The following is a 26,543-nucleotide window of genomic DNA, read 5'->3' as shown; positions in this document are numbered from 1 at the left end:
GGACATGTTCAATAGACTCCTGATGTTAATGCTCCTTTGCCTGGCGCAAACTCTTACGGTGCTTTTTTTGTTTTGGTTTCATAAAAGAAAGTATAAAATGTGACTATTAAGAATTTTAAAGCAAATATATCAACACTAAACACATTGCACAACTCCTCTCTAACTTCCCACGGTTTTCGTCAAACATTTTTGCCTTTCTGCTGCAGGGTGAATATGGAGGTTAATCACTGTCCCACCGATAAGCTGGGTTATCAGTTGGTATTCACATGTTATCTACTGCTCAAACTTGTCATGTTGTCAAGTCATGTTTTTCAGTATTGAATCAAATCTATTCTGCATTCAATATGGTCTATTAACCCACCTGTCTGACCTCAATGAATACAGGGAGTGTACTGTACAGTGGATGTGTGTTTCTATTACGTTTTCTTCTGGATTGTAAAATTATTACGTAAGATCCTCTAATAACACTGTATTAAACAATATACCTTCTCTGATTGATTGTGTGCCCTGTGCGTTTTGTTGTGGATCCTCGAAAAATAAAAAATAAAAGCCTGAACTGAGCACAGTTTCCTACATGACTCTCACTCTCACGCTGTGCAGAGAGTCACGATCTGATTGGCTGAGAAGCGCATCAGCTCTGAGTAAAGCAAAGGATGCCAGAGTCCTCAAGCACTGCATGGACGGATGCAAACAGGGGACGACGGCGAGCACGTTATTATGATGATGCTTTAGAGTTCTGCGTAGCCTTGAAACTTTAAAACTCTATTTTACTGATCGCAGATCTATTATCCATCTGGGCAGCAAGTTAAGTGTGATGTTTTGGCTTCATGTTGTAAAACCCTTCTCACCACCTCCACCGACACGTTCTCTCAGGAGTGATGGGTTCTAAGTTGACCAGACAGAGAAGTCTCGATTTTGACAGCAAATTGTCCAAGAGAAGACGGCAGAGACATGACATTACCGGGGAAGGCGAGAGAAGTGGCGGCAGAGGCGGAGGAGACTTCTTGTTTACCTCCTTGATGCTCAAGTCCAACAAGCTCCCAGGGATGCTGCGGAAAACCAACCACAGCCCATATGTCAGGAGGGTGGCTTGGATCCGGGAAATCCAGAGGCTTCTCCGGGAGCAGAAGATGGAGCAAGCAACTGAAGTCCTCAAACTGCTGAGAAAGGTAAGCGATTGACACCAAGACTGCGCAGACATTGATGGTTTATTCTTACTGCACTTTAAACTTTGGTATTTAGGCGAAAAACTACATATGTGGTGTTTTGTTTTGGTTTATTTTTTTTACTTACACGTGAACAAAAAGTTTGTGTATATTTGGATTAAAAGACATGTTATTTTTCATCTGCAAGTCTTGTATGAAATATTGCATTTACTAAGAAATTATTACTGTATTAATCTATTCTGCAAATGCATAAACTGTCTATATTCGTGTCCTCTGTAATTCTACAACAGCACAAGCACAAGCACAGCCAGATATCAAGCAGTGGCATAAATTCCTCTAGTAACATGCACATGCACCTGCAGGAATCAGTCTGTAAAATCCTTTGTAAAAGTCATTTAATCATTTACTCTTTGTATCTTGTCACAAATGTTTCCATTCAAAGGAAGCTTTGCTGACACAGTGGACACACCGAAGGTGCTGGACTCCTTTTTATTATTGCTGGGAAAAGTAGCACTTATAATGAGGTTGATGCCTCATTTGGTGAGAAGGCTGTTCTAAATTACCCACCTGTTTTGTCTGAAAGGAAATGGACATGGAGCCAGCTAATTCATGCCCTGGATATTCAATCAGTTTCAAACACACAACTCTCAGTATTTTGTATGTTAATCCAAAGCCAAAAAAAAAAAAGAAATCAAAAGAGATATATGATAATAATGCTTCTTCTCTTTTATCTGATACACTTTCTGATCTTAAACGAACAGTTTCTATATTTAGTAGCCTAGAGACTTTTTTGGGGGGTTGTAGATGCAAAGGGTTTAAAGAAATCCGAAGTACTTTAAGTACCCTGCAAGCTACATTATGTCTGCTCCCTTTATCTGCAGCTATACACTGTTTCCCGTGGGAAAAATGTTCTTGAATATTCACAGAATGGATTGTTAATTATACTGTACAGATTCACATATGAACATGCAGATTATGTGTTCTTGTCACTGTACTGTACACTGGCTCTAATCTGTCCTTGTTGCACAGTTTTGTGCCAACATTTCCTCATTTCAGCTCCACACTAATAGTGAAGGTGTGTTTTTTTTCTGTGTAATGCCTTCACGGTCTAATCCTCACTTCCTGTCAATTTATCCAAACTAGAGTTAAAAGAAAAAAGAAATAGTCTTTTAGAGCTCAGCTTGAGCTTTCCACTGCCTTCTGGTTGCTGTGCACTGATCAAAGTAGAACAGATTTGAAGTTCAGACAAAAGCAGATCTGATCAAGAGGGCCCCCTGTCATGAAAACTCCCTGCCCATCTGTACGGTGCTGTAGAATAAATTATACAGATGTGTGCAGATTAAAGCAGAAAACAAAGCTGACGAGAAGCTAGGGGTATCTGTACGGGCTGAATTGAAGACAGATTTGTAGTTATCTGTTCTACTCTGCACTGAAACCGTTAACAGGGGGACACAACACATGTGGGATGAATTTAAACTTTTTTGTAAAGATTAGCATTCATATTTATGTGCAGCAGGAGCAATATGACTCATGCATATCTTTCTATAAGATTTCACCATGTCTGTCATTAAAGCAGTTCTACAGTGAGTTTTATGTTGTAAGATGAAAAGATTTTAAAGATCAACATGTAGATTCATTGGTCATGAGCAGAGGCAGCTCTCTCGATACTGTAGCTCAGCATTAGAACTGCTCACAAAGCACGTACACTCTCTCCATCACTCAGTGAGGTGAAGCCAGAGCGCTGCTACTGTTGTATGTTGTTGGGGCTGATGCCAAGTGTCTGACTAATAATACTTCAAGACTGAAAAAAACTGGCAGTAGATCTCCTGTTGTTGTTCACCAGCAGCAAAGCAGCTTTTCCTATCGGGGACAGTGGTGGATTTGGAGATAATCACCTTGAGATGATGGATGCTGGAACATATTTCACATAGCGGAAGTCATTACAAAGAGGAACCAATAACACCGGCCCCCACACTGTATCTCCATCACAGATCTGCCTTCTGGGCCATTAAGTTAATTAGTTTGGGATCTTCTAGATATTCATTAGTAAACAAAGAATCAGCAAATACTCATATCAGTTATGCTCTACAACATGCAATGTGCAGCAATAGAGATGAGTCTAATTAAAGCACTCTCTGTTCTATAGACTTTTTGAAGTGTAACGTTAGCTGTCATAACACACTGTACATATTCTAATTTGTTTATTTTATTCAACTTTAAATTTGTCAGTTCAACAAACTGCTCAGCAAATAGTGTTTATATTTTTGTTCCACTAATGCATAATCAGGGTATATTTACACCTATATTTAGCATGAGGCATAAGGGTCTTTGAGGGAAAGACATTATACTGTAGAAATACAAAGTGTCCTGAAAGTGTTCATACATGCTGCCCACGCAGGTTCTGTATCTATCAAATAAAGAGAAAATAAAAAAATTAAAAATGAATGCTTGCCACAGACATATTAATGGAGATGGACATTTTGAGAATACACCTTCTTGCATTCTTGAAGAGAGCTAGATGATTAGATAAAGACAACTCTCATACCTGTGTGTTAAATGGCCACCAATGAAGCTACTGTAGGCTTACAGACTGAAAGAAATTATATTTTGTTTGCGACAATTACAAAAATCTATTCCCAAAATAAGGATATTTTTGTTATACACAACTCTTCCTTAAAAACTTTCACACACATTGATGATATTCATGTATATATACTGCATAAAACTGAGGACTGAGGAGTGCATGTGCCCTGTAGCTACAGCACAAACGTCAAATAAATATGATGAAAATTCATGTACTGGAGTTAAGTGGTCATTTGAAAGTCAATGAGTGAATGTTGGAGACTCACTTTGATTTATTTAGATTTCAAAATCCGATGAAAGTACTCTACACTATTTCTATACACTAATTCTCCTTTATTTGATAGACAGTTTACATTTGTGACTATAGCAAAGAAAATGGCGCTGTGAGCACAAGGCACAAGTACAGTGTACTAACAGTGTACCTCAGGGAGAAACTATTCCTCATACGTTCTGTCTCATGTGACTAATCTAACATTTGACCTCATCTGAGTTGTCACATATCCTTGCCAAAGCATTGATGCGACCTGCGGAGCAGTGGTGTGTTGGACACTTCAGGAAAACATCTTCAATTTTGCTTTGTATTTTCAGAATTCATGCTTTTCATTTGTTGCTACCTGTGATTTCGAAATGATGACATAAGGTTTCCCAAAATTTTTTTTTCCAATCTACTACAGACGCTTTATTCCTTCAGAACTAGAAAAGAAAAGGAAGTAGACAAAACAAAGCCGGAGCTGAAACATTCATCACCTGACAGCTCTGACACTCTTCTGGCACTGAAGGAGAAAACTGTGAGACTGGATTTGTCTCATTCTGCAATATATATAATTGGATTCTAATAAACTGCATGTGTGGGATGATGTTCTGCATTTTGGAGCTTATTTTTTTTATAAACCGAACTTTTTCTGATAAGGCATCAGATTAGATATGCAGCTTTGATATGGACATTTGTAATGGAAACTGAAGTCACGTTGCCATGTACACAGGCATCCTGTCAGTAACAAATAGGAAAACATTTCATGCTTATATGATTAGGAATCAGTCAAATTAATCCATGGGATCAGATCTCTGTGTACATTTAAAAATGTGGCTTGTTTCAGCTGCAAATCCTCAACAAATCTGCACAAAAACAGCACAAACACATCATCATAAAATAATCATCCCTTTCCCCTGTGCTTCCATTTCGGAACACATATGATATCGACAGTCGGCACTAAATGAGATTTATTGAAGGGAGAGCTGGTCTGGAGGATAGCCCAGCATCAGGGAATCCCTCAAAGCTCTGCTGTAATAAATCAACTCAAAAGCTGGAGGAGGAGAAAATGCTGATGGGAGTTTTTCTCTTTGCCTCCACAGTGCCCTGAAGTGTTAGAGCTGTCAGCACGTAGAGAGCATGTTTTACTCAGCTTCAACCTGGCAGTGATCTATTTGAAAAGCTTTTCAGTTCATATGAAGCATAGGAGTTTTGATGCAGATTTACATGAAAAAACTCTTGCTGTAAACAATTGGGTGATGATCCAGTAAAACACAAATTGTTCTGGGTTTGTTGTGAAGCAGTAGTTACAGCATGTCACTGATATAGAGGGGAAATTAGCTTTCAACAGTTATGGCGTAACTGAGTGTGAAAGAGATAATAAAGCTTTGGACCTAAAAAGAAGAGATATCCTGTGACCTTCTTTGCTATCAATTTCAACCTTTCATCTTGTGATCGTTTGATTTCATCTGTTTCATGTCTTTCCATGATGTTTGCTTTTTTATGTAGTTTTTTATGTAGTTTGTGTGTTTGTTGGTATCTTCCCTGAAAAGGCGTCGGATATGCCTTATGCTGGTGGGACTATTTGATGTGTCTCAAAACGATACGTCTCGAACACCAACTGCTAATGACACATCAGCACTCGAAGCTCTACCTGAAGATGCATCTTCAATATGTTTACAGTGCAAATAGAAACAGCCTGAAGATGAGACACATATCATCAATCCCTGGGGATGTGTCCCGGTTCCTAGTTAAAATGTTCTGCACATCACACAATCTTGTACTTATGAATTCTGGGCACTGAAGGTAGATCCGGGAAATGCATTTAACTGCAATCAAAAAGTATTTTCCTCTGATGGATTAGAGTTGTGTTTTGTGAACATGGAAATCCTGTGGGCAATGCTACAAGTGAAACCTGCAAATGAGAGAAAAGGAACCAGAGTTTTTATTTCTCTCTATCAAAGACTGTAATTTTTTTGAAAAGACTACGCAATTTCTTTTCTAAAACGCCCCTCACAGTCACATACTGTACATATATGCTGTATACAGTATAGTACAGTAACACACAAACGCTGTCTCCTTATCAGCTGTCTCAACACACAACTCTGATGGGCAAAAATTATTCAGCTTGCACTATGGTTAGACAGCGAGATTAAAGAACAAAACATATAAACACTGATCATCTATTTTCATTATACTATCAATGAAATATCAAAGTGGGAATTGTTTATTACACTTCTGAATTTTACAATATACAGGTATTTTCTGTTTAGCTTTAGAGTAGATCTTACCCGAATGCTTTCCTGTTTCTGTCTTGTCCCAGGACTTGGGCCTCCAGGGAACATCGCTCAATGACATTTTGTATAAGAATGCAGCTTTTCTGAACCTGGTGGACCCCATTTCTCATGAACTGCTGCTCTCCCTGGCCCGGGATCTGCAGTGTCCAAAGAGGGTATGTAGTTTGTGTTGACTCCTACATTCATTCACAGGATTACAAAAAACAAACAAACAAAAAACAAACATTGCTCTTTGTTAAAAACGCAACCGACACTTTTACATTAATTAACAGGACAATAACTTCTCTAATTACAGACAGAGGCAAGTTGCAACACGTTCAAAGTTATTAGCTATGCCTCAGAGCATCACGTTGTCAGAGTAGTTCTCATGCTATTGTGACAACAAAGAACTGTCAGTTTTCTTTATCCAAACAAGACAAGACTGCATGTCTGGAAAATTATATTTGAGGTGTTTAGCTCCTAGCAAAACATTTTGTAACTCTCTACTGTATGTTGACGTTTAAAAATTTACTTTTATTTGAAGGGATTTTGCACACTTCACAGGTTAGGCCTTCAGTACATAATGGAATCATATTTTATAGAGAAACAGTGACCAGATCAGCTAAAAAAATTACACAAAGTTAAATTACTTTCATTGAATATTTTACTTTCAAATTAGCAAATGTATAAATTTTATATGGTAAATAAAGTGCTGCCAGCGACTAATAGGAGATAGAATAGAAAACCTCCTGCATCTAGTTGATCTTGTCTTTGTACAAAACAATTTAGGGATAAGATCATTTAAGGGTTAATGATTAATGACTGACAAAATTAGATTTTCCAACTGAACATATATTTTTGTATATGTGTGTTTTGTGATACATTACCATTTGAAAATACTTAAGTTTGAACATGACTTTAGTAGATACTTTTTTAGCTATTTTAGCTCATGGTGGATGCTGTAAAGTTTCTCTTAAAGAGCTGCATGCTGCATGGTGGGGTAGAGAGGTCAGAAATGAATGATAAGGTCAAAGGCCAAGTCAGGTTTTGACCCTGCCGTGTGGAGTCTGTCATCCCTGCTGCTCGGTGTTCTTTCACCACACAGCATCAGCTGTGAGATTATCTGCTTCACACCAGCAAGTTTGGGCAGATACCCAGTGGTCATCATGCTGAGGTCAGCAAGGCTGGTGGCCACGGTCAGTGGCACTGACGTTGATGAGGGACTGAGAGCACTTTGAGGGGAGTGGCAGGTGGCAGGTGGGCAGTGGGATCAAACCGGTGAGCCCACTTGTGCTGTGACGCCCATTTTGTATCAGGTTACAGACACCTATCACATGGGTTTTTAAGGGACTATACAAAAATAATGTCTGAGAAAAAGAAATTTTCTTTTAACTAAAGTGTAGATTTTTCCCCTAATGCTTTAGATTACAGTGTAAGTACAGTGAGCTTACAGTGTACTGGTACACTGTAAGCTCACTGTACCTTTGCTGTAAACCACAGCCAGCATTATCTTTTTTCTTCCTTAAAATGTGTATGCTATTCCAGCCTCCCTTTGTACAGAGTTACAAAACTGTTCCAACAAAACACAACTTCCATTTGTGCCCTGGTCATAAAATTACAATTCGCAATATGCAGAAGATTGCAGTTATGTCTCTGTATCGCTGCACAAAAAAATCTTTCATTAAGACAAAATGGTTTCAATTGGGGCACATTATCCAGGCTGGCAGTCAGTTTATCCACTTGTAACATGGCATCCAAATCAGACACATTAAAATTCAAATTACATTTCAAACTCAGGTATGAGAGTGAAGAAGTTACAGAAGCAGCTCGTAGTGGCTGTAAAATACAGACCCTGCAGACATTACAGTCTGCAGTTTTCGGTGTTATGAAAAGATGGGCTGCCTTTAGATAAAGTCACTGTGGTCTAGTTTTTACCTACTGAGTTTAGATGTAAGGAAATCTAATCGCATCTCTGTTTGCCTGTGAGGAATAGAGGAAAAGTGAGGAGTTGGCAGCAATGTTCTCCTGACTGGCTAGCGACCCGTGGCAGGGAACTGTGTCAGACGTGACGAGGATGTAGAAAAAGCAGTGTGCTGGATTTAAGGCCTGGCAGTGGCTTCTGTGACCGGCACTTTCCACCACGCTGAGATTCATTTACATTACACATTATATTTAAGGACGTATTGAAGATTAAAGGAGAAATTATTTGGGATTGTTATGAAACTCTTGTTCATAGTTTTCAGACTACTTATTTAATATATAAATTTATTTGTAGAAGTGCTTATAAGGTTTCACCCCAGCAGATTCAGGGGCTGTTCTGATCCAGGCCACAGATTGACATTTTCGTGTGTGTGTGTGTGTGTGTGTGTGTGTGATTGTAAATCAGTATGCCAAGCTGTAACATTGTGTTCAGCCATCCAAGGGGCTCAAACAGCAGCTCTGAATATTTTGAAGTGTGAGGCATGCTTGCTTTGTCGCCATAGAGAACAAGTGGCAGCACGAATGGTTAATCGCCTTAAGGTAAATCGCCCCTGTCTTTTTTCTCTCTCGGCACATTGCCTCTTTCTTGTTGTTGTGTTGCACCATTAATTAGATTTTGCCTCCTAAGTGCAACCCATTCCATTTAGAGCCTTTGACGAAGGAGGGAGACAGAAAAGAGGAAGAGGAGACGTAGAGGAAGGTGGAGGCAAAAGGGAAACTAAAATAATGAGGCAGCTGTATTCAAAGGACAAGAAAGAAACACTTTGTTGCAGTGTGAAAATCAGCACATTTGCAGAGCTCAGGCATTCAAAATGTACAGAACCTTTATGTAAGTGTTTGAAAACTGCTAATTTGTCATACCAGTGAGATCTGTATTTACTGTTCATCATTCGTCCTTTGTGTGTGTCACAGCAGACGGATTCCCTAAAGTCCACCAACAAGATCTGCCGCCAGCTGATTTATCACCTGACCCCTCACTCGAAGTGGAGGAGACAGAGCGTGCCCAGGAGGAAGTCTCAAGCCTGGTAAGTATGTCTTCTGTCCTATTTTATGTTGCCATATTTATATATTGTACTTAATGTTACGTGAGTTTTAGACTCAAAAACAGTGACAGGGTCTCAATCTGCCACAGGTAACTGGTGCCTAAAGGAGTTAAATAAGTGTAGTAGAGTAAAAGTAGGTTTTCCTCTAAAACCATATAGCTGGAAATACTCCAGTAAAGTACAAGTATCTCAAAATGTAACTTAAGTACTTGAGTAAATGTACTCAGTAACGTAACCACCTATGGTTACGTGTTTACTTGAGATGGTGTCACTGGTGACAGTACTGCAAACTTTTGCAACATATTTTGTGCAACTTATAAGCCACAGGCCTACGTCAATTATGATGCTGTTCCACGTCAGGAACAGCATCAAAATCTGCTCACCTTGTGTTGACCGCAGACTTTAATGGAGGCATTAACCAAATTCTTACAAAAAAATCTTAAAAACAAAAATGCAAATTTCTAGGTTTTAGGAGTTATTCCTATGGGACCACTTGCACTCAAGGGTGAGCTTATTATATTTTGGTATTCAAAGGTTAAATTGTCATTTGTCATGTCTGTCCCATTTTTTTAATGGGATAGATCTGAAACACATGGAGAGAATTTCTTCAAATTTGGCTCAAACATCCTCTTGGAATCAAGGATAAACTGAGTAGAATATTGTCCAAGTTCACTAAATAGCAGAGACATAAAACTATGAGGCATTAATTCTAGTTTTTTACTGTCTCCATTTGACCATGGTTACTTTAATATTCACACTTAATGTGACTTAATGTTATCTTCCTATTTTTATGTCATTGCACTGCTGTGAATTTCCCCCATGGTTATTAATAATATTTTATCCTATATTATTTCAGTCTAGCTTCAACAAAAGTGTAATTTTCACAGCCATAAATAACAAGAGTATTTTCTCCATGATTCATACTGCTAAACTGTTTCCAACAATGATCTGCTAAAACTAAAAAACTAGCACAAGCGAATAGTCTAACTTTTTTCGATTACTGTCAAAAAAATGTAAACATTATCGCAGCAACTGCAGAAATGGTTTGTAAATAAAGAAATTGCTTTTTAACTCAAATAAAGTAACAGGTGAATTTGTGTACATATAAAAAAAAAAATCATTAGCCTCCCTTTCCCTGAACAATTAACCTAGACTGAAAGATTGTTTGACAGCTTGAGTTGACTTCCTGCCCCGGACTCTTGGCTGCAATATTGCGAAATAACACTGAACAAAACAACAAGGCAGACTCTCCCAGTGTGCTCATTAGCAAACTCAGTCTCTCTCATAGCTTCCACTGCAGCCATTTAGACAGCAGCGCTGACTGTGGGACCAGACAGTTTCTTTTCCTCATGAATATTACACCCTCTAAACATGCCGACATTAATCTCTATGGATCCATGAAGCTTTACAACATAGTTAACATGGTTTCAAATGCGCTTCTATTATCGATCTTTTCAGTCCAGCCCAGTCTTCCCTTTCTCTATTTCTCTCCTCTTCTCAATCTGTCTCCTCACCCTTCACCTTTTCCCAGCCGTTCCATTTTAAAATCTCTTCCTTGCATTGATTTTCTTCCTCTCCTCTTTTCCTGCGGGGTTTTTCTCTCCTTCATGTGAGAGTCCATTTTGCTCAACAGTTGCCACCCAGAGCGGTTCTGCAGTTTGAGCTGAGGCTCTAGGGAAGAACTCAAACAGAGGAAGAGAAACGGGGGTCCTGTATTTTCCTCTTTCTCCTTGCCTCATTTCAAATGTATCTAAAATTTGATCTCTTCATGTTTAGGTATGAAACATTTGAGCTATCATATAACATATATTGAATTCTTACATCCTCATTCTGAGGAGGTGATACTGAGAAGTCTCTTTGGTAAATCTAGAAATATGCTGCAGTCTGCTCTCCAACTGTGCATCAAATTCAATTGTTGACATGAACTATATGGAATTGGTTGCACAGCTTTCAGAGATGAATCATAACTCAATCTTTATTACTCCAGCCTGCTTGTTTTTTTCTAACACTGTAACTGCGAAACAAGTTATGCTGTATATTATACCAGATTATCATGGCAATTTCAGGTTTTCTCTCCAGCTCCATGTGCCAGCTTGCTGTCAAGTGCAGTATTGCTGAGTCCCCAGAGGAGTTTTTAATGTTATCGTAATTGATATTGAATTTTAGATTAATCAAGCTCTTGTTTCTTTATCACACAAAAATTGCTCTTCCACCACATTTTGAAGTGACTGGAATCCAGTTCCATATTCTATTTTATTGCTTGTCTTTACTCCAAGGCAGTATTTGATCTGAAGCACTTCATCAGATATTACAGTCCTCTTTAGTTCATTTAAATACTTTTTTGGGACATATTGTAAGCAGACATATACTGATGGAAATTTGTGAACATCTTGTATTGTTTAGCAACATTTAGTTTAGTGTTATTATTCAGTTGTGGAGTCTGTTTGAGAAGTAAAACAAGTTGTTGCTGTGAGAGTTGTTTAGCCAGGTGTCAGCAGCTGTGGGTGAGAAGAGTTTGAGTCGTGATATATGACCTAGACCTCACACTGCTCAGACTAAAGTGCTTTTCCTCCTACAGCTTACAATGGCAAGGCTGTGCAAAAGTCTTTTTATCCCTTTTATTTACAACCCCAATTCCAAAAAAGTTGGAAAGATTTGTAAAATGAAAACAAGAACAGAATGCAATGATTTGCAAATCTCATCAACCCATATTTTATTCACAATTGAACATTATGAATGTGATGTGATATGATGGATGTAGTATGTGGAAGTATTGTCTTGCTGAAATATGCAAGATCTTCCCTGAAAGAGACATTGTCTGGATGGGGACATATAACCTAAAACCTCTATATACTTTTCAGCATTGATTGTGTCTTTCCAGATGTGTAAGCTGCCCACATCATAGTCACTAATGCACCCCTGATACCATCAGAGATGCAGGCTTTTGAACTGTCTACTGATAACAAGCTGGATGATCCCACTTCTCTTTAGTCCACAGAACATGGTTTTCCATTTTGCCTCAGACCATTTCAAATGATCTTTGGCCCAGAGAACACCACAGCATTTCTGGATCGAGTTCACATTTGGCCTCTTGTTTGCATGATACAGCTTTTATGTAAGGTGTGGATTGCACAGTGAACCGTGTTCACAGACAATGATTTCTGGAAGTGATCCTGAGCCCATGCAGTGATGTCCAGTAGAGAATAGTGTCTGTTTTTAATGTAGTGCTGCCTGAGGGCCCGCAGATCATGAACATCCAGCCTTGTCCCTTGACCACAGAGATTCCTCCTGATTCTCTGACTCTTTCAATGATATTATATATTGTAGATGGTGGGATCTTCAAAGTCTTCCCAATTTTCCATTGAGGAACATTTTTCTGAAATTGTTCCACAAGTTTTAGACACATTTTGTCAAAGATTGGTGAACCTCTGCCCATCTTTACATCTGAGATTCTCTGCCGCTCTGAAATGCTCCTTTTATACCCAGTCATGTTATTGACCTGTTGCCAAATAACCTAATTAGCTGTCATATGCTCCTCCATTTTTTTTTATTTACTTTTCCAGACTTTTGTTCCTTCTGTTCCTACTTTATTGAAATGTGTTGCTGCCAACCCCTGATATGTTGTTTATGTTGTATTGTGAATAAAATATGGGTCAATGAGATTCGCAAATCATTGCATTCTGTTTTTATTTACATTTTCACATCTTCCCAAATTTCTGGGAATTTAGGTTGTGTCATCACATAAAGCTATTATTAAGAGTCATTAAGCACATGGCTACATAACAGCTTGTTTTTCCATGTGGCAAACCAAAAATAATAAATGCTCCACTGAGCTTTCTACTACTAACATCTGGAAATGTTTCCACACACATTGAATGTCACGTTGCATAACTTTACCTCAGATGTTCTCAAAAAGGTTGAAATCCTTGACCTCATGAAGTTTCAACATAACAACAGTGGCAGAAAACAGCCGAAGGAAGGGAAGTGTGCTGGTATGTGTCGGGGAATCTTTTAATGTCTTTGTCAGGATCTTGTTGCACTTCCTGTCCCTGGACTTTTATTTTGTGGCCCCTTCTCCTTACTTCCTGTCCCTGGTTATCTTTACCCAGCTTTACCCTCGTTGTCCCTCATTGTTTGCACCTGTTCCCCCTTCTATTTAAGTTCAGTCTTCCCTTCACTCCCCTGCCAGATCCTCGTCGTTGTTAAAGTGGTCTCTGCCGTCATGGTTACTGTCTTCCTCGCTGTTATTACCCTCACCAACCCCACAGTGGACTCTGGACTCTAGGAAAAGCCAAATGTGTTTTTCATGGACTCTGGTATTCTGGACACTAGCTTTCCCCTTTGGTCTGAGGTTTGTTTTTGGTTCTCTATCAGTGTTTCTTGTTTTAGTCCTGTTTTCCCTGCCTGTTGCTCCCGGGTTTTGTGTTTTAGGTTTACCTACTGTTGATTTCTGTGTGTAGGTTAATCTTCCGTTTTTTTCCGCTAGTCTGGTCCTGGGTTTTGATGTTTTTGGTATGCTTTGCGTTTTTTCAGTTTATCAGGGTCTTTTGCTCAGTATATACGTGTCTGCCACCCCTAAAGTCTCCGGTGTTAGTTTCCGTGCTCCCCCCCCGACTCTGCTAATTTGGTTAACCCTTTCTTCCAGGAGGTTTTGGTTCATGTTCCGTTTTTTTTTCCCTTAGTAGTATTATTATACCATATCTTTTGTTTTATCTCTCCTGTTTATTAGTTATTGTTATCTTTATTTTACTGAGTTAACGCCCCTCACGTTTTGGGCCTTTGGGTAGTTTTGGCTGAGTCTGTTGTGTTTCTGAGCCTGTTGTCTGTGCCCTCCTATTAGGAGTGATTTCCGTTTTGCCAATTTCAAGTCTGTCAATAAAAGCCCCTTATTGCAATCCCTCTTACAGTCTCTTCACTTGGGTCCTCCCTTAACCTTAACATGACAGTCTTATCCGATACTTATTAAAGGTTTTTTACTTTTTTATCATCCAGTTGAGAGGATGGAATTGGATTTTTTATGCTACACCTCACCTCTGGATGTCGGCCCATTTTTTTCTTTTGCAATTTTTATCATCTGTATTATGCAATGATAAGCAAGACTGCTATGAAGTCAAGAATATGAGAGCGAGGTTAGTAAGACATGTTGGTCAGGAGAAGTACTAAAGACGTTTTTCCGTCCATGGCTGTTTACTATTACTGTTTAAATTTTACAGATGCAACAACACAGCTGCACTCAGCCATTGAGGAAAAGTAGTTTAAAAGTGGTTAAACACTTGAGACTTAAAATTTATTTACACAACCCTTCTACACTTCTCCTCAGAGGCAAACTGTTTTTCCTGAAGATGAGTGAATTTAAAGTAGCTATTATAGCAAGGGCCAAGACTTGACAGTCATTTACTGTAAATATTAGGAAAAAGATTTTCAGTCTTTCTTTGAAGCATTTCATATTGCTGCATTTGTTCACATGAAATAGTATCAAAAATTGCTGTGTGAGGAAAAAAGAAGAACTTGAGAGAAATGTTTCTCACAACCACACAGCTGCATGAATAAGTCCTAAGATTTCATTACACACATTGTTAGAGAGCCCCTCTAACACAAACGTAAGAAAGGTGTTGGGAGAGGGGGTTTCTGAGACTGTTCGAGCATCCATCAAGCACTTCTGATGAAGAAAGCTAGCAGCTTAATAATCCTGTGACTCCAGATAATACTACATAAGGACTGCAGCTGCAGTCCAAACTTGTTTACACTTCAAACTTTTTGTTTAGAGATTCTTGTCTTCAAATTTGTCATTGTTTATGGAATTTCCCTACTACATTTATAAATTGCTGCTGCTTTATCACCAGTCTTTGAATGTCCCATCTGAACAGAGTCACCACCTTCTCTCTGTCCTTGCTCATAGGCAAAAAACGAATTCCCTGAGGTGGCACCTCTCATCATCTTCTCATTTCTAAGTTATACCCTAGGAAGCATTAGCCAGTGTAAAGCTGGCAGGGCATGGAGAACTAGAACTATATTTTCTTGAGAAGAGTACTGTACGTTTTGTGGACATCTGTAAAATTTCAACTTCATTTTCCACAACTATATTCCTTTTAGAGAGTCGTTAACGGCTCTTCAGTGGCTAATCGTTAGAGAAGTGCTCTCTGGGATTTTTTTCTCCACTTTCTCTCTGCTTTCCTCAGGCTAATTTGCTCTAATCTTTACATAAATCCCTTCCACCTCCCATCCTTGCTGTTATTCTGAGCCCTTCTCTACATGATCCTTCAGGGGCCACACTTATATTGTGAAGACCACACCTCTCATCTCTGCAGACCTCACTGTTGTATGTATTGATGACCTTATTCTACTGTCAAAGTCAAATCCATCCATCCATTAACTGCTTTTACTGTTTGGTGTCGCGGGGGGGGTGGCTGGAGTGTATCACAGCTGTCATAAGGTGAGAGGGGGACAGGTCACCAGTCTATCTCAGAACCAACACAGAGAGACAACCATTCAAACTTACATTGTGGGAGGAAACCAGAGTATCCTGATGAAAACACAAACTCCACGTGGAAGGGCTGCAGCTGACCCGCAACCTTTTCGCTATGAGGCCGCAGTGCTAACCACTCCACCGTGCTGTCAAATATATTGATAAAATCTGTTTTTATTTCTCAGTAATTGCTTATTAATAAGTGATAATTTGCTTTCCACTTCATTAGGATGGAACACTCAACCCAATTTTAAAGCAGGACCAGATTTTTTTTTAATCATTGTCAATTTACGTCACACATGATTCACAATAACAACAGAATTTGAATGAGAACAGACAGAATTATTGCAAATCCTTAGGGAACTATATGAAAAATAGAATAATAATTAAAATAAATGGATCTAAAATTGAAATTCTCTGGAGATTCTTTCGATCCTTGACTTTGAACTAAGAACACTTCAAAACTGATTTTGTGCCAGAGGACAAAAATGTTAAAGCAGCCTTCACCCTGCACTGCATAAACATAAGAACAATGGGAGAGATTTTTAGTTACTCTGATGGCATACATAATTAATCTAGACTGGAATATCTAAAAAAAATATATGACTAGTCTAACAAAAACTTAAAAACATGCACCAAAACCAAGTGTTTCCCTCCTCTAACAGAACCTGTGGGCATTCTTTCAACCAGTTAAGCAAAATTAAAAAAACAAAATCTATATAATCCAGTCATGCCATAGTTCGGCCTGTGCCGTTTATTGATATTTTACATATTTGTAGTATGAGCCAAAAAGGCATCAAGTATATCACGGCACGAGTTGTGTCTTTTGGTACCAGCGCTTTTTTGAGATGGCCTGTTGAAATACAGTAAAAGGGAAACGTTTCAAAGTCTTTGTTCATTCAAACGTGTATGCAGGTCTTTTTATATGCAAGACCTAGAGTGAATATCTAGATCAGACCAATTCAGACATTCAGTATGACACACTGTTTACACTGTATTCTTTCTTTAGTGAAAAAACTAACAGGAAAGTTACTCTAATGTAAAATTACAGAAAAACAAGAAGAAACCAAATTAGAGATTATTTTTATTCTTTGGCAACTGGTGATTTTGTATTATGGACACTGGGTGAAATAAAAACACGGTGATTTCACTGAAGATGGATATTTTCTGCATTTCACTTGTAAACCAAATGTCATCTGCCTTTAATTTAAGTATGACCTACAGTATTTCTGGAGCAAAGGCACCCAGTGAGCGGTAAGCTGAACAGGCTTTGACTCAGCATGCCTAACCTCTGACTAACCTATGAGGTCAACACAAGCAGTGACCAAAATCTGATCACACAGGAAGAGTATGTGAGAATTCTGAATGTGTTTTGAGTGCACAGTTCCAGATGTCAGGGTTTTGAAAGGTTTCTCTGGTCAAATTTCCATTCAGAGATGGAGTGTTCCACTTGACTGCACAATGCACTCAGTTTCCTCAATGTGCTTTCTAGTTGACCTCCACTTTTAATAGACTTAAAGATCCAGCCACCATCCTTTTGCATGAATAATTGAGGGCTTCCCGTGGTACAGACTGAGATCCTGGAAGATGAGGGGGTGGAAGAAGAGATGCTCAGTATCCATCATTGAAGTCTTCAGTGCTGTAATGAAATAATTAGAATGAATAAATGTGGTAACTGGTAAACAAATTTTACCAGTTTTACCTTTAGGCACACCGTTTTAATAACAGCATTACAAGGCTTCTTTGGTTTCTATCCAGGTAGTGAACCTCTTGTAACCTCTCATTGATTAAATTTGATCTGTATATCTGATATAAGGAGAAGCATAAAATATTGTCAAGCTTCTCATAGACCCACTTCTCATAGTGGGTCTTTTAAGGCTCATATAGATCAGTCCCCACAATCAAGTCCCTCAGCGTTTGGAGCCCTGCATTTTAATGCTGGTTTCATAACTGTGCCTTGACATTGTATAGATGACACCGGCACACTCCTCCATGATATACCGTTATGTAACGCAAACTGTTTTCTTTGTGGTCTGTCGCAGTATTCTTTTCTAATAAGCATCCAGTTTGTCACATCCAATCAAATCATCTGTGAATTTATAGCTCACCGTGGAGAACATTTAGCATTTTACACGCTGCACAATGGCATTATGATACATTCTGCACCAAGAGGTTTTATAATCACTGGCACCACAGTGAAAAGATGCTTTTTTTTCTTTGGTTGGATCTCACATGTTACAGGAAGTAATCTATGTCGCTTGTTGAACTGTTCGTATTATTTCTGGTTTAAACTGAGAGTATCTGAATCATTGCCAAAAAGAAAATTGGCATTTTCTTCCTTTATTTCTTTGCTTCTGCTGCATATGTAATGTGTTCCCCTCGTGTGGCTTCCCCTCTCACTATAGCGTAAGTTCTGTTTTGGATGAAAAAGAATACACTCCAGTTTGTGCTGTTGTGGTGTGTTTTCAGTGTGTTTCTCCCATTTGTGTCTACAGAGCCTGTAAGAGCTGTATAGAGTAGTAGCTGTTAGCTGATTAGTATTTTCTGCACTGAAAAGACACCCTTCTTGTCCTATATGCTAATTAAAACGCCACCATCACATCTGTACAAAACTGGTGATACTAACTGGAACTAATGGAATGGTGTTAAATCTTGTTGGAATTTCGACTTTTTCTTTCTAAATCAGATTCCCATTCTTTTCTTCCTTTTCAATCACTGCTTTCACCAATATTTAGTTCAAATTCAAAGCTTTCTAAAACCAAACAGATGATCTGAGATGTCAAATACTACATAGCCCGGAGCTGCTCCATTGACAACATACAATGAAGGAAGCTTTTATCATACATCTGCTAAATGTTTCACTGAAAATTAATCCGGATCCAAATGAGCTTGGAGGCTATTTTTTCTTACCCAGAAAATATGCCATTATCCCCATGAAACTGGAGAACACTAGAGAATGTGCACTCACCACTTTCATGCTGTACATTTTCTACAGGAGCTTAGTTCAATGTGACAGCCCCATGCTTGAGGAAAATGCTAAATGTAACTACATTTCTTGCTCAGAGTGACTATAAAGGAGTCTCCTTAACACAAGTTAAAATCTTCTAAGGCATGAGATTGTAAATATTTGATACTAAATCTGAGTTGAGTTAAACAAGCTGGTTCAGACAGTGTTGGGCACTGGAGCTCGAAGCCACCGGCCTGAAGGTACATTCAGATAAAACAAAACCACAGAACACAAGGAACGGTCCTTGACCAGATCACAGCTGAGCCAGACTACAGCCCATGCATTATACAGATGCTTGGAGGCAAAACAGCTTAGATCGATCCAAGGAATAAACAACTCAAGACCAAAGCATTGATGAAGCAGACATTGATCTGACTGATCCCACCGGTCTGTGGTAGCAGCATCTACATCCAATGTATCTCAAATGCTTTTATTTCATCACCCTGAAATGAGTCAAGCGTCTCTTTGCAAGCACAGCAGGAAATAGATTAGAATTTGTATTACAGAGCTTGTTCTCCCAGCTGAGATACCATTTGATATTGTCTCTGAATCTACCCCCAGACACATTGCAAATGGGTGTTTTTAACGTGTGGGATGCAAAGTTTGTAAACAGAATTTTTTATGCAAACTATTAAGACATAAATAACCTATTTTCTCACTCATTACTATCAAATTGCCTGTGACGCAAACGTTGATACCACTTTTTTAAAGGTTTATTTTAGACTTTATAGATTTTAGTCTTATACATTCTTATGTTTATTAGGGCTTAACACAAAGCTAAACATTGATTTAGCATGATTTCAAAGATAGGCAGTAACCTAATAACCAGCATAGAGCATTATCATTGTTAACCTGTTTTGTCTAGATAGATCGAGCTGGAGCCAGGCTCTGCTTTAAGTCTTTAGCTACAGTAACTAGCTCACTCTTTTTAGATGGATATGAATTGTTTAAAAAAAATTGTTTAGAATATTAACTGATCCTTGCAGGAGTTGCCGCCTTAGTGGTAACAATCTCCTCACAACCTTTGGAGTTAAAACTTATAAAGCACGAAGTGTGGGTTATTAGAAAGGAGTAAAAAATAATAATTCAAGAAGCTACGTGACAGTCAGTTAAATGTATTGTTTTTACTAGGATAGACAGTGTTAAAGCACTCTCTTGTTATATTAAATCCCAGAGTAAATGCACTCGAAGAAAAAAAACACAACCTGTAATCCCCCCACCCCCAGTCTCTTGATGTATTACTGATTCATAACAGTAAATGAAGGAGAACATGTATTGTATGTGGGAGGACAGATTACATGTTGCTGCTGCCATTGGCTTTGAACTCTCACCGTGGTGGCAGAATATTGGAGGGTTTTAAGAGTCCTCTTGTAAAAATGTCATTGTATTTGATTCCAGGAGAATGTACACACAGGCTCAACCCGTCAAGTCCCTGTTTAAAAAGTTCAGCTCTCCAGCACTGATTCACTTCAGTGCAAGCAGGGTGTTTGGTTGCGATTGAGCGTAAGTTGATTAGCGGAATGGTGAAGTAGGGAACCTGCAATCTAAAGCTGATGATGAGCACTTAACTTTTGTAACATCAGGAGTGGTGACTGAGTGGAGACCAACCTGACCTGCTGGTTGGAAAATTAGTGTGAACACAGAAATCAATGAATCTGCGGTGACCTTTAATGGAGAAGCTTTTATCTTGTCTGGGGGCTGCATAGCACAAAAGAATAAAGATGGAACAATGTTATATTTTATAAATAACTGTTCAACATCACAAACCCAGATGTTTTATTTCCTACCTCTGGGGATTACATAACTATAGAACAGCAAGGACCCTTGTTCAGTGCGTAAAAGTTAACAACATCCCCGAGGAAAGACAGGCTATGAAAAGCAATTAGACACTCTCTGGCTGAACCCACATTTAGGCAGCTAAGAGTTTGACACATGAGAGTCAGTTCTTATTAGATTTCTGCCATTGTATCAGTTGCTCCTAAGAATGTCAATAAATGGATTTCAACTAGTTGTTTTGCTTTTAAATGAGTCCTGGTTGTTTTGCATCCTGTTTATGTGTTTGGACTGATCTTTGATGTTGTTTTGTGTTTGATGTGTTCCAAGACGAGATCCATCACTGCCTAGAAACATGGCAGCCACATCAGAGAGAGTTGATGAGACATTTTGTTCTTTATGTTGTTGTTATTTCATGGTGAGGGACTATAGAATACAGAGTGGCTAGAAATGTTGGCTATGCCCCTGGTCCTACAGTGGCCCACACATGGGGGAGCCATCCAATGGATTTAGAAGGAATTTCCCCTCTCCCTGCATCCCCCACTCAGCTACAGATCCCTATCCAGCCTAATATCATGCGATAGCACTTCCCACACAGTCATAAGCACACGGGTAAGGAAGCAAGTTTGCAGGAGAAGCAGGAAGCCCCACTTTAAATAGATCTAAAACGAGAACAGCAGTCGATGGTAATAATCAGTTTCATTAGAGGCAAGTGCATAAGGTGCACAATGGTTCAGCAAAACGTCTTAGTCAGAGAAACTGTCAACTGTGCCAAAAAGCTGCAGGTGCAGCCAGACTTTTCCATCACCTTAGGACGGTACAGTACAGTCAAACTTGTGCAAAACAACTAATTAGTGAATGTTTTTGTAAAATTAATCATCAAGCATAATTTATTATTCAAGTAGTGAAACATTAACTATTTTCTGGTTCTGGGAATGTTGATTTGCGTCATTGTAACTGCCCGTTATAAATATTGATGAGACAGAACAAGCTATTTTAAAATGTATCATTAAATTGATGATTATGGATATATGTAACTATTAGTTATTCTCACCTTTGTTGGCTTTTTATTTCATTTGAAATGAAGTCTGAGAAAAAGTAAAAAGTAAATTTAAGCATGTTTTGTTTGCTTTCCCTCTGATTAAATTGTTAAGCATTAGAAAAACAAACACTGATTTAAAAAAAAAAATCAGTCCAACACTGAAAAAACAAAACAAGACTTCAATTATTTTTCCAACTTGAATCTTTAAAGAATCGTTTAGAGTTTTAATAACCAGATGAGGATTTTAATTTGGTTACTTTAAAGTAAGCAATTAAACAAAAACAATAAAAAAGTGTATACAAGATGCTTCAGCATATCAAATTCAGAACAACAGACAGAGTGAAACTGCATGAGGGAAAAGGGCAAGAAATCAAAAGAACAAGTGAGAGGCAAGAAATTGAGCAAAAGTGAGGATGTGAAGAAAGGGGAATGAATTACAGCCCACTCCTAGAATCGATAATGTTGCGAATCACAGCCTTGGTGTGCCGTAGATCTTTTTCTTAACTGAGCAGTGAGCGTGACAAATGTAAGGAGCACAGCCTGCCGAGTTATGAGGCTCCCAGACAGACCACAGAGCAAAAAAAGAATAATCCTCACCATGGGAAGCACAGGGTTGGGAAAACGCAAACCTGACTAAGTCAAAAGGGAATTAAAACTTAGGCCAGTTAAACATTACATTTCTCGTTTGTGGCTCGTTTTAAGCAATGTCTCCCACGCTTACACTTTATTGTCATTTGTTTGCCAGATGTCTTTCCTCTGGTTCCTCTAATGCTGGTAAAAACAAAGGGGTTTGTTGCACCACAGCAGGCTCAGCCTTCACACTCCACTGCTACCGTGACATGCATGACGCTGCCCTATCGCTCCTGCTGCATATTTAACCACCTTCAGGTATAGAGAGAACATTTTGTTTCAGATTGCCTAGTTTGAGCAGAGGCAGTGAGGAAAAGAATGATCTCACCTGACAGGTGTGGTAGTTACACTTCTCCTTTAGACAGACTCACCTCACACCTGTTGTCTGAAGCCATTTGGACTAAAATAGACTTCCCTTGTTGCTCTTGTTTCTTGCCCATTTGGTCCTTCTCTTGTCTGTTCAGAACATCCAATGTCCTACACGATGTGTCCAGGCACATCAGATCGTGATAAGGAATTGTTCGACATTAGGCCAGCTAAATGAGGGTTATTAGCTGGTGAAAGTTGGAAATGTGTGCTTGGTAACACACAATGTTACATATACTGCTGAAAGCAGACAACATGTACCAGTACGATTCCTTATAACTGCAGAACCCGAAATTCTAGACGGGTGCATCAATTCCTCTCCTATTTAACAGTTGCTAATTAATACAGTAATGTCTCATCTTTGTGTAATTCTTACACAAACTGTGCAGAAACAACAGATTGTCATCTTATAGGAGTTTATGTTTCTAGCTATGTCTTAGCTGGCTGCTGTTGGCAATGGCTCCATATTTATGTTGCAAAGCGTGAGTGTACAATTTAGTCTACATAACTCACAGCAAAGCAAAGCAAAGAATACTTTCCAAAACCTTTTTTTAAGAAAATAAAGCACACTGTTGGAATATTTAAGTGTTTACAGATGTGTAGTTGTTGGCTTTACCAAGTCACTATAGCATACACAATACAAATGTCTAATCAAATCAGTGTATTTTGTATTTTGATATTTTTTGGCTATTTTCACATGGTGCTGACAACATGGCTACAACATTAGTTAAAGGAATCTCTCCAGTAAATTCTGTCTTTAAAATGTGCTAATCAGCTCAAGTGGTTTATTCACCCGTCACTCCGTGTACTTCACACACAAGTGACCTGATTTTCAAAAATCCAAAGAAAAAGAATAGAGAGAGTGTCTCTCTCCAAACTGCAAACCCAGCTCAAACCAAAGTGACACATTTACTTCTAAATTGATCAGTCAAGGGTGCGACATGTTTTACTTTTGCCTTGTTCATTCTATCTCCCAATCATTTACTAATTTGTCTTAAATTGTCTTTGATGGTTTGTACTTAGAGGCTTAAAGATGTAGTTTGGTGATGGCTTTTTAAAGGAGAAGTGAAACCGGGAACCATAAACAGCTGGTGTTATTATAGTGAATGACATTCAAACCAGGACACAGAATTTGTTGCAGGAGGGATTTAGAGCGAGACACATTTAAATGCAAATTTTCATCTTTACATTATTGATTGCTACACTCTCCACATCCAGTTTTTTTGCATACTTTGCACATCTCCAGTACTTGTGGGAATATGTGGCACCCCATTACAGAGCATTTTAAATCAATAACTTCAGTATCATTAAGTAAATATCATTTGTCTTTACACACTAACTGCCAGCACCGAAGAATTAGCAGACTTTTAATGCTGTCTGCAACAGATGCCTATTTGTGACTAAGCTCGTAAATAAATGATATAACTTTGTTTTGCTTCCTCTTTCAAACAGTCTGAAAACTACCCTGAAGAAGAAACTGTCAGGTGACGTAGTCAACCTGTCAGGCATTCCACTCTCTGGCCGAGACATCCACCGTGTGGCCTTCTACCTCCAGAACAGCAGTGAAGCGGTGTCGGCTGTGGACCTGAGCTTCACCGAGCTGCAGGACGAGAGCTTACGGTTGCTACTGCCTTACCTCAGCTGCATGCCGAAACTCAGCATATTAGCTGTCAATGGGAATCGTTTGACAGTAGCCGTCCTGAAAGACCTGACGGACGTAGTGAAAGACCCGAAGAAGTTCCCCAGTCTGGCCTGGATTGACATGGGCAACAATGTGGACATCTTCACTGTGCCTCAGCCGCTGCTCGTGGCCCTGCGACGTCGCTTTGGCTTACGCAGCAGCCTTCCCACCATTTATGAGTACAGTGAGGTCCAGGCATTCGGTGGCTACAACCCAAACATGGAGACCTCTGTGGAGGAGCCCAGTCTGTATGAGGAGGGAGATGTAGAGGAAGACGAGGGGGAGGAGGAGGACAGGCTAGAGCTTCAGGCCTGGGGCTTTGGAGAAGAAAACGTGTCAAAAAATGTGCCGCTGCACTTCTGTGGGAGGTGATTGCGCAGAGCTGCTTTCAGCCCCTATATCCCTCTGTATCACCTCGCCCTAGGTCTAGCCTCCTGTGTCAGCAGGTGTCAGTGTAGCAAAAGATGCTTACAGCGACCCACATGTCTCTGAAAATAACTTGAAAAGTGAGTGTGTTGTGTGTCCCTCTGGATGCTCTGACTGCTGACACTCATCTCAGTGAGAGTGTATTTATACGGATTGATTTCAGCTTTATTTACCCACGAGAGGTTGAACTGCACTGAACAAGCCTGCTGTTTTTCAGTGCTCCTACAGTTTTGTGAAGCTGTCACTGAACTTCTGTCACTGTCCAATGGAGCATGTGGGGGCTTAAGTGCCTTGTACAAGGGCACAAGGGTTGGGTTACTAATTTCCCCAGTTTCCCCGACAACTTCGCCCCTGTTGCCCAGTGTCTGTGAATTAATTTATATTTAATAGTGAGTTGTGGTAAATAAATGCAACACATTGAATCCATTTTAATATAGACAGTTTTTCCAAGTGCGGATGCTCCAGTACACGTTGCTACCACTGATGCTGCACCCATATGGAAGCATACTTCAGCCTGATACATGCATGCAGACACGCAGACAACACACACACAGTGTTTGGGTGCGAGCTGCTGATGAGCTGATTACTGCCTCTATCAGGCCTTGTTAAGCCCCTTCAGTCACAGATGGTGAGCAGAGGATTTATTTATTTATTTATTTTAGCAAATAGGACTAGCCCCAGATTATTTTGTTCACTGTTGGTTCATGAATGATTCTATTTATGAATCAGACCATAAGCAACAAGAAAGATGGCCACCCTGTTTTTAAAGGGATAAGAAGAATTGACAAAACAGCTCTGCTTAAATCTCCCCCTCTGTGGTGCTACTGTACGCAAGCACATAAATCTTGTTTGTGGCATGAATAAACTGCTTCCGTTTTGATTGGTCTTTTTTTTTAGATGTGTTGCTGTCATCTTTTTGTAATGTCTTTAAAATAAGTAGGCATGACTGTTTATTGTACTGCAATATCGAATCACATCCCACAGACAGAAAGACTGCTTACATGTACATTAATATTCACAATATTACAAGAGCCCATGTTTCCATGCTGTTATTCAGGAAAATTTGTTTGTGTTTTTACAGAGATATTAATAAACTTTGTGTGTGTGTGAGAGAGAGAGAGAGAGAGAGAGAGAGAGAGCATAATTAGAGTGTGTGCCTGTGTGCATGAGCGTAATGCGGACATGCAGAGTAAATTACTACCTTTGATCACAGAAATGAAATGTTTACTCATTTGCACTTTAAGGACGACTTTGTTGTTTGTTATTGTTCATTATGAAATCAACTTATTGAGTCATTTACAGCCTAAAATAAATGTTTCATTGCTTTAATTTCTCATCACTTCTCAATTTGATAATACCTCATCAACCTTTACAAAAATCACTGTCATGCAAACTTTTATACTATTTCATAACCTTGTGGCTTATGAAAGTATAGCTGGCTTTTAAAGTAAAAGTGATGTTTTCCTGCTGTTGCTTGAGAAATAAAAATTATTTTAATAACATTTGCCTTGACCATTTTTGGTAGTTGGCTTACTACAAGTAATTCATTATTTTTCCAAAAAATACTATTAGTATGTTATACCACCAGACACAGATATAGAAGAAAGTTAGGCCGAAATAATTTAAAGTTACAGATTATAACGCTAATTTAACTAATACGTTATTTAATTGATCACAAAATTTTACAATATATTTCACTGGTAAAGCTTTTGATGATACATCAACTGATGGTTTTTGCCACTTTGCGCAGCAGGCTGTGAGCGAAACACTGGTATATTATCACCTTAATCATTGCTAACTTTGTGTTACTGAGCAGGCAGTGTGCTGTGGGTTTTTCACAACTAAAACCATTCA

At 39.0% G+C, this 26,543-nt stretch overlaps 1 protein-coding gene across 2 annotated transcripts; it reads left to right on the top strand.

Annotated features, from left to right (window-relative positions):
• Positions 1-633: 633 nt before the first annotated feature.
• Positions 634-26,543, top strand: lrrc75bb (leucine rich repeat containing 75Bb). 2 transcript variants are annotated; one of them, XM_067484748.1, is made up of 4 exons: positions 634-1,169; positions 6,323-6,451; positions 9,171-9,280; positions 24,035-26,543. In XM_067484748.1, the coding sequence occupies exons 1-4, from the start codon at positions 879-881 to the stop codon at positions 24,633-24,635; spliced, it is 1,131 nt and encodes a 376-aa protein (XP_067340849.1). In that variant the 5' UTR covers positions 634-878; the 3' UTR covers positions 24,636-26,543. The 2 variants fall into 2 exon arrangements, with proteins under 2 accessions (XP_067340849.1, XP_067340848.1); XM_067484747.1 differs by having other exon boundaries at positions 635-1,169; positions 9,168-9,280.

This window comes from Channa argus, chromosome 18 (genome assembly GCF_033026475.1).
Source record: "Channa argus isolate prfri chromosome 18, Channa argus male v1.0, whole genome shotgun sequence".
Taxonomy (NCBI): domain Eukaryota; kingdom Metazoa; phylum Chordata; class Actinopteri; order Anabantiformes; family Channidae; genus Channa; species Channa argus.
This window is presented reverse-complemented; position numbering and strand designations above follow the sequence as displayed.

Bases quoted from the DNA above. Each gene is read 5' to 3' on its own strand.
- lrrc75bb (XM_067484747.1), top strand. From the start codon at position 879: ATGGGTTCTAAGTTGACCAGACAGAGAAGTCTCGATTTTGACAGCAAA. The intron at 6,452-9,167 runs GTATGTAGTTTG...TGTGTGTCACAG, and splicing joins ATCTGCAGTGTCCAAAGAGG to CAGACGGATTCCCTAAAGTC. The intron at 9,281-24,034 runs GTAAGTATGTCT...TCTTTCAAACAG, and splicing joins AGGAGGAAGTCTCAAGCCTG to TCTGAAAACTACCCTGAAGA.